The sequence below is a fragment of the Gloeophyllum trabeum genome (genome assembly GCF_000344685.1).
Source record: "Gloeophyllum trabeum ATCC 11539 unplaced genomic scaffold GLOTRscaffold_00004, whole genome shotgun sequence".
NCBI classification, from domain to species: Eukaryota; Fungi; Basidiomycota; class Agaricomycetes; order Gloeophyllales; family Gloeophyllaceae; genus Gloeophyllum; species Gloeophyllum trabeum.
In genome coordinates this window covers 2,122,823-2,134,959 of record NW_006920413.1, presented here as the reverse complement: position 1 = coordinate 2,134,959, position 12,137 = coordinate 2,122,823, and the positions used below count along the sequence as shown (strand labels likewise).

The following is a 12,137-nucleotide window of genomic DNA, read 5'->3' as shown; positions in this document are numbered from 1 at the left end:
CGCCAGCAGCGACTCGGACATACGCTGGCTACCCCGGGTCCACAAGTTTGCGGAAGAACATAGCTTGCGAGTAGAAATAAATAGCCAGGCGTCTTACGTCCGAGCTCACGGAGCTTGGAGTCTATTCTATCCATTATCGTGACATGTAGTATACGAGAAAAGAGCAGCGCGTAGGAGACGAGACGCAAAGCGAGACTTAAACGCGTCGCGCTCGCATTCGTGCAAGTTTGTAGTGTCACTGCGACGTTTCTTACTTGACTACAAAGTTTGGTTACTCCACTTCAATTTCGCGACAGGACTACAAGCGGCAGGGCTCGGCAGCCTCGGCAGCCTCGGCAACGGCTCGGCAGGGCTCGGCAAATGACTTAGTTTCTGTGAACCGGGTTCCCACGGCAAATCCACCAGCCTCTCTAGCATGATTCTGCCCTCAATCACGCTACGAGAGGCGGTCACGAGCCTAGGCCGAGCCTGATTCTGCAAAGCCTGCAGCTTTCCAGCACACTTCTCCCGTGATGTCGCGCTGGCATAACGTCAAAACGCCAAAATGGAGTCAAAACTCAACTGACGTAAAAGGAGGCCCGGTTTGGCAGCCTGCAAATTCGCAGGCAAGACAACTTGAAGTCTTTCCTTCATCGGCCCACCACCGCTACCGCTTTGGCTGGAGAGTCAGTACTGCGATGGGTGGATGGAATCCTCAGAGAGGATCGAGTTGCCTGCCTCGTTTGAAGATGTTAGCATAGACCACTTGGTACTTCTCATAGGTATGTTATCCACATGATCATTGGTACATTCAATCGCTGACCTTGCGATCAAGCCGACATGCTCGAACGGTTAATAGCGCATAATGATCAAATACCACTAGTTCCGTTCGTATATCGTGTATATCGCTGTGCTGCATGTACTTACCGCTATTGAAGCAGTGAAGGTCTCACCCGATTTCATTCTCGAGCCGCGCCAAACATATCGGTGCTGGATTATTTACGCCGGATTGTCAGATTCACGAACGTGGAGGTGCGTTCATACTTCAAGACTAGTTGAGGGAACTGACACCCTTCTCAGAAAGCATGCCTTCTACTCACTCTACACTATATTGACCAAATCTGCGCACGGATGCCCCTGTTTACGCTCTCCTCATTGACTGCACATCGTTTCATCGTCGCCTCGGTGGCGATATCCAGCAAGGCTTTCTGCGATGCGTTTTGCACCAACTCACACTACGCCAAGGTCGGTGGAATATCCATCGTGGAACTGAACGTCCTGGAGAGGGAATTCCTTCGGATAATCGACTGGGATCTCACGGTTAGCACCTTTTCCTTCCATCTTCCCATCCTTCGCCATCTCTTCAGCCGCCCACCAAATACCTCGCATATAGGGCTGAAATATAATGTCTTGTGTCGGTCATTCTGGTCGTCCTCTCTTCCCCCTCTCAGTGCACTCGCGAGTTATTGCAGGAATATTACGTCAACCTCGTACGGACGCATAGCTCTGGCAAATTTGTAATCCCGACGACGCAGCAGTCGTCCAGCGGCTCTTCCGACAGCGAGATAGAAGTCGATAGTGGCCGCTCTCGGCCAATGTCTCCAGTCGAGGGCAATTCACATGCGGGTCACCCTCCGGTACCCCACGGAGCGTCCACTATCCTTATCGATACGGCAACCTTATCACCGCAGCCTTCGCAAGGACCCACCATCGAACAGAATATGGCCTTCGCTGCGCTCAGGGAGTCGATGGATCAATCATGACGAAGTTTTTGGGACTATGGCGCGACAACGCTTAGAGTAGGACGCTCAGGAATCGCATGTTGCTTCTATGCACGCATGATTTCCGATAGCGGGAAACGAGACTGGGCCAGGATTACAGGTAGTACAATGCACCCAAGATGTATCTGTATCGATAACTAAAGCACATGGTTGAGAGCAAATGCAATGGGTGCGAGTGAGCAATGCATAAATGATGTACGCTACGTTTGAGGAGGGCTGTCTAGGTTGCAAAGGAGAGACAATTAAATAGTCCGAGGAATGGAACAAGACAAGGAAGGATCGTTTGGGTGCACCAGGGAGACCAGAAGGACGCCTGACGTGCGATTTCATGATTGAGTATGAAAGAGAAAAAGGCAGTTGAGAGATTGGACGTCCAGGACGGGTGACAGACTTGAGTGCAGAAGCTCCGCCGCAAACATAACACCAACGTTGATCTCTTGGGACCGTAGAGTTACCAATACAACGCGATACGCGAATGCCAGAACCCGTATCGCGCACATACAGCCCTCCAAAAAACACAACGCGACACACTTCAACTATCGCTCACTTCACTACACAGCTCGACGTAACGGATTGAGGGGGGGTGTGGATCGGAGTAAGGGGAGGGGGGAGACGGCGGAAGTGAGGAGGGGTCGGGGACAATGGACGAGAGCGAGGAACCTAGCGCCGAAGAGCGGAAAGCATCTTGGCCAGGGCATTGATCTGCCCCTTCTGAACTTTCTTAGGGCTGCCTTCGGGGAACTCCTCGTCTCCAGGAGAAGCATCACCGTTGAGGTCCGTGGTACTAGTGGATGCATCGCGCCTCTGGTTAACCGTCAATGGCTTGATATTATGCCCAGCGCGCTCGGTGATGGTGTCCAAGTTCGGATTCGGTTTGCGCGTACGCGCCTTGCGAACAGGGGGCTGCCCGAAGATATCACCCACGGGCTTAGGGTGCAACTGGCGAGGAAGCTCATGCAGCTCCCATGGCACACCGGTCATGACTGTAAAACTGGTCAGGCCCGCAAACCACGCAACATATGCAGAGAAGTGTACTCACACTTGACGTTCGCGGGAATATCCCGAGGACGGTCTTGTCCATACGGTGATCTGCCTACGGGGACCTGAGGCTTAGGGGCGGGATTCCTCCAGCTACTAGACGAGACACTAGTCGCCACAGTAGAGACGCTCGCCTTGCTACCGTTGCTGTACTTGGTGAACGCCGATGTCGACGTGCCAGCGCTGCTGGCAGTCGATAACATGGAGCTGCGCCAGTTGCTCGAGGCCATCGAGCTAGAGCTTGAAGCTACCTGACGGCCGCTGCGCATGCTTGTGGGTGAGGTCCCGCGCTTCTCGACGTTGTTGGCCCAGCGTTCGATGTTAGCCGACGACGAAGGGCCCCAGGTGCCCGAGCCGCCTTCGTAGCGGGAAGGAGGCTGGGGGGTACCAAGAGCGAAGCCGGATTCCTGAGTCTGGTAGCGACGACCGCGGGACCAAGGCTCTTGACGGTCCGCCGGGGCAGAATGGTGGTGAACCTGAGGAGCCTCCAAACCCATAATGAGACTCGTGACGTTGCTTGCAGTAGCGGACATTACTTTGCCGGTTCCGAAGCTCGCGGTGCTCTCCATGTCCACAGCGCGATCCACGGACGACGTGCGTGCAGCGGACGACGCGGACGAGCTGGTCCGCCCAAAGCCCAGCTTCCACTTGGACGCCTTCTTCGAAACCGCGGGCTGGACAGACGGCGTGACAGACGGGATGCTCGCGAACGAATCCGTCGGCGAGTTGAAACCAGAAACGAACGACGATGACCGAGACGTGCGGCTGAGCTCCCTCGCCAGGGCCTGCGAAGCGCTGGCCAACGTCTCCAAGGTCCCATTCTCCTCCTCGGGCCCACTAGCGCCGCCGACAACGCTAGGAGCATTGGTAGCAAGAGGTGACATAGCAGCGCCCTTGCCCTTCCTCGCGCCTCTCTTTCGCCTCTTCGTGGTAGACGTAGACCTCGAAGCAGTCTCCACCTCCGCCTCGCGCTCCTCCGCTTCATTCTCTTCGACTTCCTGCAACACGGTCGTCTCCAAGCGCAACTCTTCCGGTCTTTCCTCCTCCAATGCGGGGCCCAGACTGGGCTGCCTCGATCCCAACGCGCCAGTCGCCCGTGAGAGACTTGCCTGCCGGCTCGTCTGCCTCGATTGCCTTGAGCTCGGCCTGCGCGAGCACGGCGTCGAGCTGATCGGGTGGCCCTGCACGCTGCTGACACTCACGACACGCCTGTGTCCGCCGCTCGCCTCGCCGTCCACGCCGAACAGCGCGGGCAGGTCCCGCGCCCACTTCCCAAACGCCCGCGCGGACACCCGCTTCGAGTCGTCCTGCGGGTCGTCGAGGATGCAGAAGACGTTCTCGGCAAGATACTTCGCGACAGGCTCGGTCATGCCCGGGAAGCGGTGCACGAGGAACGGGACGGGGTGCTGGCGGAACAGGGTGAAGGACGGGCAGGCGCCTTCGGTCGTGTCTGTCCATGGATTAAAGTGATACAGCCTGAATTATTTTGAATGGCAGGTATCACCGATATTGCAAGGTTCCAGGGACATATCGAGGCGTGAACGTGGAAGTATCGGCGGATGGGAAAGGAAGTAGAGAAGATAAGACAGAGGTAAAGTTAGCTCATATCTTCACAGTCAACTGACGCGATACGCACATGTTAATCAGGACGATACCGAGTGACCAGACGTCAGCACCGCGGGGCAAGTAAGTAGGGGCTACATTATTTCTGCATTCTAAAAACAAGACAAGCCAAAACCGCCGAGTGAGTATCTTCCGCCGACGCGTAACGACGCCTTGAACCACTCACCGTAACTCATGTAGGGCGCACTCCCACAGTCCATATCAGAACTCTCCCAATCTCTGGTGCTCAGCCCAAAATCGGACAACTTCACCACGACCTTCCTCTCGCGCTCCTTCCCGGGCTCCTTCTCGGACCAACCGTCGGTGACAATGAAGTTCTCCGGCTTGATGTCCCGGTGGAAGACACCCACGTCGTGGATGGCTGCGACGGCCTCGCACATCTGCGCGAACATACTGGCTACCAGCTTCAGCCGCGTGCGGGAGAGGAGGGTCGTGGGGTTGTGGGAGCCCAAAAGACCAGGGGTTGGCGGAGTCGGGGGAGAGCTCGTCGACGACGGGCTGGACTCGGAGGACGGAGTGAGAGGAGGGGTGCAGGGGTTGGAAGGAGGTTGAGGAGAGTAGTGATCGCGGGACTGCTCCAAGAAATAGAAAAGATCTTCACCAGGGACAAACTCGAGAAGAAGAAGCAAGTACGAATCGGTCTCCATCGTCCGGTGCAGCGTCACAATGTTGGGGTGAGGCGGGAGAGACTGATGGATCGTCACCTGTAGACGTATATTAGATTAGATGCTATTTTCATGACGCATATACTCACCTCGGTCATCTGCGCTTCCAAAGCCTCCTCGTCGAGGTTCGCTTTGGAGAGACACTTCATCGCGTACTCCTTTCCATACTCAATGTGGACCCCGCCCATCGACTTTGAGCTGAAACTATCATCGAGGTCGATGGCGCCGACAGCGGAGACATGTCCGTGCCCGCTATCGCTGGGAACGCTGCGGCTGAGCACCTCTCTGACCAGGTACACTACGGCGTAGCTCCCGGTGCCGAGCCGGCGGACGACTTCGAACTCGCGTGCGGGCTCCTGGACGTCCATGGGAGCCGAGGTGGAGAGCACGTTGGTGCTCGCGTCGATGGGCACGCGGCGGACGATCTCGTCATCGAGTTCGAGTCCTTCGCCGACAATGTCGCCTGGGAAGAGGACGTCTTGCACGCCGGACGAGGAAGAGGTCGAGAAGCGACGAGCCGGGGGCCGGGGGCTGTCGATGTCGCGGGGCACGGGGGAGGACGTAGGGCGGGGCGAAGAGAGGTACGGGGATCGTGGGACATGCTTGGCGACCTGAGCAGATGGTGTCGGGACAACAGGAGAGGGAGGCAGGGAAGACTTGGGGGAAGGAGGGATACAAGAAGGCTTGGAAGACGTATTTGAAGCAGTAGAAATGGAAAGCGGGATTGCGTGGGGATGAGGGATACATGCAAAGGCAGACGGAGTCGGAATCGAGCTGTAGTTGTTGTTGTTGTTGTCATGGCCAGAAGACGGAAGACGCTTGATAGCACTACGCTGGAAGACGCCCATGGGCCCGCGCCGCTCGCGGGGAGCGGTCACGGCGGGGTGCGAAGAGTCATTATGCGCTGTAGTAGTAGAACGGAGCGAAGAAGTAGAGTCATTGCTGATATTATCCTTGTCCTTTGGTTTGGGAAGAGAGGGCTGAGACGGGATGGGGAACGGCTGGACGGTGTACTGCAACATTAGCGGGAGCGATTAGAGCGTCGAAGCCTTGGAGCGCTCAGTTCTCAGCAAAGAGGACGGCGGTTCTTCAGACAAGACCTGCTGATTGTCTGGCGTAGAATACAAGGGACATGCAGGGGAAGGGGCCGGCACTCGGGGAGGGCAGTGACGAGAGCCCCGTCGACGTCGCGGGCGATAGCAAGAAGAAAGCTATGGCGGCGGGGTTTGAAAGCTGCGCAGGCTGATATAGGGCTCGGTGACTCACAGACTCTTTCCAAATGCACAACCGGCCGGGCAGGACAGCGACGGACGACAAACGACAAACGACGAGAGCGGGAAAGGAGGGAGAGAGAAGGGAAGAGGAGGTAAATCAGTTGGCGGTTATGTTGGGACCATGTGCTTCAGCGGCTTCTAGTCCACGCGTGCTCGCCCATCCGTATCACGTTAAGTCCCCGTCCCACACTCGCATGCTGCACTGCCTTTTCGCTCTTCTGTAAATGCATCGTGGCACGCTGCGGTTCTGTTCTCAATGATTCGAATACCGGCTGCCATGGTTCTGACGCTGCCCTTTACAGTGTTCTCGCACAGGGCAGTCTTATCGCCCGACGCACGAGCGGGGGCACCACTCCGCAGTCGCCAGCCGCAGCGTGCTTCGGTCTATTTCGGCGCCAGCATAGCGTCTGCATAGTCTAGGCATCTATTGAGCGCTATACTTGGCCCTTGATGCTGCCCTTGTTGCGTACGGACTACAATGGGACCGCCGGCGTCGCATTCCCAGCCACACCGCGCTGCAAGGCACCGTCCACACACGCATTATCCACTGCCCGAATAGTCCGGCCATGTTGCCATCCGATTCTCTTCCGACCCGCCCGCGACCGACGACCTGTGCCTACTTGGCAGCCTCGTTTGCTTCCATCACCAAATCTCCCCGACCTAATCTCGCGGCACCAGTCCCCTGCCCGCCTCCCGACGCCCGACTCAACTGCCGCTGCTGACTGCCCAGGTACCCCCGTGAAATCTAAGCGATCACCTCCTATTGTTATCTCATCTATACATGTACGCTCCTAACATGACGAACGATCATTAATTTACATACGACGCCGGCCCCGTGCTTGGTGGCGGGCCCCAACCAACGTGATCTCAGTGATCCTCCAGGCATGATACGTGATCAGGCAAACCCGACAAACCCAGGATTTGTTGCATCGCATTGGGTGACAGGACTGCTCCCGCTACCCGACGGCCCACGGTTGCTTGAACGGAACTGTCAGCCCTTTGAACTTTGTGGCAACATGTACTGCCGTTTGATTTGTCCCCGTCGGAGCACCCTACAGAAAGGCAAATTTACGTATCAAATCTTTGAAGGGCCACGCTCTCGATGTGTCCCCAAAGCAGCTCCTCACACGTTTGTTCTTCACGGAGCATATGGTCCAGTGAACAGCTTGTGAAGTTCGGTACCTCGTCTTGTGAAGAGCTCTCAGCCGGCGTAATACAATACCTCTTCACTACAAATGCAGTTACCGCATGGGCTGCAGCTTCACAAACACCTTCCACGTCTATTGTATCAGCCTCAATCCAAGCTCTTGCGCGATCACCTCCGGAATTGACGCACCGATGCGTCGACCTCTGAATCACCCGACGGATCGCGCAACCTGTCTCCAAGCTGAAGTACGTATGTAGAAGCGACGGAAGTCTAAGGCTAAGATACGACCGTGCACATGCTCACCCGACTCGGTATTACTCTGGGTAAGTCCGTGCGCGGAGAGTCCAGACGTCGTTCCTGCATCCTCCTGTGTATTGCGGAAGTAGGTCTGGCCCAGGAAGATGTGGCAGAAGAACCGGAGGCGCTATTTGCGCCAGCATCCAGGTCCACCCTATCACCCCATGGCACAGGCTTTGCACTTCTCTGCTCATGAGTAGAGCAATGTCTCCGTAGGCCTCAATCCGCCCCATCGAAAGCTCAAGCAGATACACATATCATCTCACTCCCGCCCCATGCTGATCTCCCCATGCAATTTCCATGCGCATCAGTCCCTCTATCAGCGTCACGAGTCGCTCTAAGTTACGACAGATGTCGTGAACCCGGCCGCAGCGCTCTATATTTGCTCTGTACACTATATGACCAGGTTCCATTACACCCAACCCTGGATACACTATCAAAGCCCCAAGACCTTACCCAGGCTAGTCTCGCCCGACGCTGATAAGTGGTCTCACTAGTCTGATAATGAATAGATCCGTCTCCAGCTGAGCTGTCCGGGGCCTTTATTGAAGCATAGTAGCAAGCTTGGCTGGGTGCACCCCTTTCTCCGGCTCGAGTGAAGGCAAACATACTCGCTACCCGCTATCCAGGATCTTCCCTTGCTAGAATTTCCACCAGTGTTACGGTTCGCCGTCCTCCACTGTGCTCAATGGCAGGCACCCCACACCTTCCATCCTCGCGTCCTCAAACTCGGGTCCGATACTAATACCTGCATCGGCTCCGCAAACGGAATCGAAATTCTTCGCCGACGATACTCCCCTGGTCTGCACGATCGTCGACGCTCGGGTGCGCGAAACGGCATTGACGCGCAGGTAGATCCTGTCCGCAATCGGTACGGCCCGTACCGATGTATTCCTTGCGCCCCCACAAGCATCGCGGCATCCACAACACACTCGAATAAATGGAATGCTTCTCGGATCCGTGCGCTTCAATATCGGACCTTACCCTTCTTCCATAAACTTCTGACGTTATCTGGGCACGCGCTAGGATCGTCGCTACGGAGCATGAACGTTTGGACAGACGTGTCTATTGGAATCGCCGACCTCGCAGGGACGCTGTCGGTGAACTGGAATTGGGCATTCGCTCGTACTTCTTACTCCAGGAGATCATTGCAATGTCAGGGCGCTGTCGTGCTGGACGGCGTCCCCGCAGATATGCCGTCGCCCTGAAGGCCGTTCATGGATGCATCTTCTGTTCCCTTTTCTTGCCCTTGTCACGGGTGGAGGGAAAGGGACAGAGTGGACAGAACGGACAGAGGTCGCTACCCCGTGTTCGCCAGTAGAGTACGGTAAGGGAACTTCCATTCACGAAGTCGCGCGTGGTCGAGCGCAAACCTCTCACCATCGGGTGTCTTGCCAGGGAGTTGAAGCGCACTCGTGCCTAGTTGGCAGAGCGCAGTACTATGGGAGCACATATGCAACACGTACAACAGCTAGTGTGCAGTGTATGTACATAAGGAAACATTGACGAGCCTGAAGAACTGAGCTCAGAATAGCTCTACTCTGCGCTCTCCTCTTCTCCCCGAATCTGAGGGCCTTCCAGAACTTCCCGCCATCTCTCCTCCAGCACAACACGCTGGGACGCATCCGCCATAGTCCTCGTTCTCGCGATCAACTCGCTGGCTTTATCCCCCTTCCCTTTCGCGATCAGCCACCGCGCATACTCAATGCACGCGGCAACGAGGTCCACCCGCCTCCACTCCTCATGAACGGCTTCCAGCACCTTTCCATCCGCGTCCTCGCCCTCGGCTAACAGCCGAAATACTTCGCCCCACACGCGGCACGACACGAAGTACTCCCTCGACACGCGCCGGACAAACTGCACGTCGACGCCCGAGCGCTTCTGATGCAGGCCGACGTACCGCAGCAGCAGCTCCTCGTGCACGCCGCGCAGGCCCGTACTCCGCATGCTCTCTCTTAACAACGTCTGGAATAAGGAATGTGCGCATCAGAACGAAGTCCTGGCTATACCGCGCGGCGGGCTGCGGCGCGAACGCACCTCGAGCAGTTGACTCTTCTCTGCGTCTGCTACGGCCTCGCCTTTGGCCGGTTGCTCGAGACCCCACATCCACACTTGCTGAGCGGCCTCCGGGTCCTCTTCTGCATCGACTTTCCTCCTCGCTTCATCCCATGCCTTTCGTACTTCTTGGCTATCGCTGGCTTCGCTCTCGATTTGCAAGCGTGCGAGCCATAAAAATGCCCAACCGCCTTTGGTTTCGTTTTGTTGGGAAGTGTACTTCCTTGCTAGCTTTAGTAGCTTTTTGTCCGGATATGTAGAGGGTCGGAGCTGCGTCAGCAATCTAAGGTGGGCGCCGAGAAGTAATGGTGACGGCGATGGCGACTGGGAGATCAGCGAGTGTAACGACGAGAGCAGATACAGTTTCTGCATACAAAAATTATATCAGGCTGCACATTAGATCCAATATATCTTGATGGACTACAAGCACGCACCAAGTGGTCGTCTAAGTCTGGTTTATTGCACCAGCTTGCGACAAACTCCGCATATTCTCTCTCCATTCCCTGTCTTCTGCTCTCTCCCTTCTTGGGTTTTGACATCTCTTCAGAGCCCCATACTTCTCTCACGCCCCTCATCATCTCTTCGTTCGCGTTCCTGAGCGCCTCGACTAAGTCATGGCTCCCCTCGCCCTGCTCATAGAAGAACCTCTGGGATAGTAGGTGAACGGCGCCGGGCTCCGCGGGTAGTGTCTGTCGGAGGAGGGTATAGAGATGCTCGAGCAGGGATGCGCGTAATGATGGGGGTGATGGGTAAGTAGTTAAAGCAGTATGCAGAGACGTGAAGAGAGGTAGAGTAGGGATAGCTAGGATAATCACCTTCGGTCATGTACCCAGATGAGACTGTAAGCTGATCGCGCACCTTTTACAGCACTCGATATGACAGCTTTGACGATAGCCCCTTCCAAGATTTCCTTCCTCGCAGCTTCGCTCTCGTCTCCCCTTTCTCCCTCAACACGCACCTGTGCATCTCCGTCGACGTCCATCCCTTCTCCGTCCGCCTCAGGCTCCTCACCTTCGCCACCCAGTACTCGACTGATGCCCTTCTTCCCCGTCTCTTTCCCCTTACCCTTATCATCCGTCAGGCCGAGCACACTCCATCGTCTCCTCACGCTTTCCAACCATCCCATTTCCATTTTCACGTATTCCCTCCACATATCCACACTTTCTGGGTTCAGGCGGATGCCGCGCTGGAGAAGGGTGCGTGCTGCTGATGGTGAAAGACGGGAAAGTTCATGTTGGGCAGCAAGGACGTAGAGAGGTGGGTGAGTGGGGTGCAGTTGTAGAGCACTGGGAATTTAGCCAATACCATGAATCTCTATGCAGGGCTATGTGTGCCTCGATGACGGATACTCACCGAGCTGTGATCCTCCCAACCAACGCCCGTGCCCCCTCCTTCTTTGCCAGTTCAATATACTGGATCCAGAGCGCTACATCCCCTTTGAATTTCTGAAGCGCCCGCTCAAATATGTGGAATTGCCGGCGGACAAGGGCGAAGTCCGATATCGACGGTTCCGATTTCTTTATATCTGGTGCCATGTGTCAGAGCTGTCCCGTGGACCTCAGTTCACTTCTACGAGTCAGAGTGCGGGGATGGGAGGGTTATGTGACCTATGTGCGACATTAAGAACGTACTGAATCAGCTCCTGACCACTCGGACGCGCAAAATGTCCCACATAGGGCACCCCCCCATGAACCGCACCCGCTGCAAAGTAAGACACTCACTCAACCTCTCTATTCTCTTTTTCCGCAACGCCTCCAGTCCCATTTCATATGCCGCATATCTTAGGAAGTCGGCCTTCTTTGGTATTCGCCTCACGAGGGCTGTCTCAAAGGCAGTCCGCTTCTTCATTATCTGCTTCGTTTCATTCTGACATGCAGAGAGGCATGTAGTGTAGGAAAGGTTGTAATGGAGAACATCATGAGTATTCAAAGCTCGTCATCGCAGACGTAAAAGCTCAATTCACTCACTTGCGTGAAGAGACCCTTTTGGACTAGGTCCTTCAGCTCGGCGAGCATCTATTGGGATCATAGGACCATCTTTCTCTCCGCAGTAAGCGCCGGCGACAGCGTACCTGCTCCTGTTGAAATTGTACCCTCTCCATGTCGTCCCTAGTGCTGCGTCAAGACCGTGACCGTATGGTAGAAGTTTTGTATGCGCCTGAAATGGTTTGTGGCACCCAGACTATACCCAGAGCGGAATTAGAGTACTTTTAGAGTTTGGCAAAACGGACAAGCCAGTGATGGTTCGCTGATAGCTAAGTGTGGCTCGGGAGCAGAAG

General features: G+C 55.7%; 3 protein-coding genes across 3 annotated transcripts; 1 reads left to right on the top strand and 2 right to left on the bottom strand.

Moving 5' to 3' along the window:
• Positions 1 to 685: 685 nt before the first annotated feature.
• On the top strand, positions 686 to 1,742 carry GLOTRDRAFT_127829 (cyclin-domain-containing protein; the record flags this gene model as incomplete). The annotated part of the gene is made up of 5 exons (XM_007866375.1): positions 686 to 761; positions 815 to 866; positions 921 to 1,011; positions 1,060 to 1,299; positions 1,431 to 1,742. The coding sequence occupies 5 exons, from the start codon at positions 686 to 688 to the stop codon at positions 1,740 to 1,742; spliced, it is 771 nt and encodes a 256-aa protein (XP_007864566.1).
• A 678-nt stretch (positions 1,743 to 2,420) lies between these two features.
• Positions 2,421 to 6,108, bottom strand: GLOTRDRAFT_92494 (uncharacterized protein; the record flags this gene model as incomplete). Its single annotated transcript, XM_007866546.1, has 5 exons — positions 2,421 to 2,743; positions 2,800 to 4,274; positions 4,435 to 4,513; positions 4,588 to 5,125; positions 5,176 to 6,108. The coding sequence occupies 5 exons, from the start codon at positions 6,106 to 6,108 to the stop codon at positions 2,421 to 2,423; spliced, it is 3,348 nt and encodes a 1,115-aa protein (XP_007864737.1).
• Positions 6,109 to 9,340: 3,232 nt separating this feature from the next.
• Positions 9,341 to 11,960, bottom strand: GLOTRDRAFT_38919 (uncharacterized protein; the record flags this gene model as incomplete). Its single annotated transcript, XM_007865784.1, has 9 exons — positions 9,341 to 9,769; positions 9,842 to 10,225; positions 10,294 to 10,383; positions 10,426 to 10,661; positions 10,718 to 11,145; positions 11,213 to 11,384; positions 11,581 to 11,725; positions 11,827 to 11,874; positions 11,931 to 11,960. 9 exons carry the CDS (start codon positions 11,958 to 11,960, stop codon positions 9,341 to 9,343), a joined length of 1,962 nt encoding a protein of 653 aa, XP_007863975.1.
• Between the last annotated feature and the right edge of the window lie 177 nt (positions 11,961 to 12,137).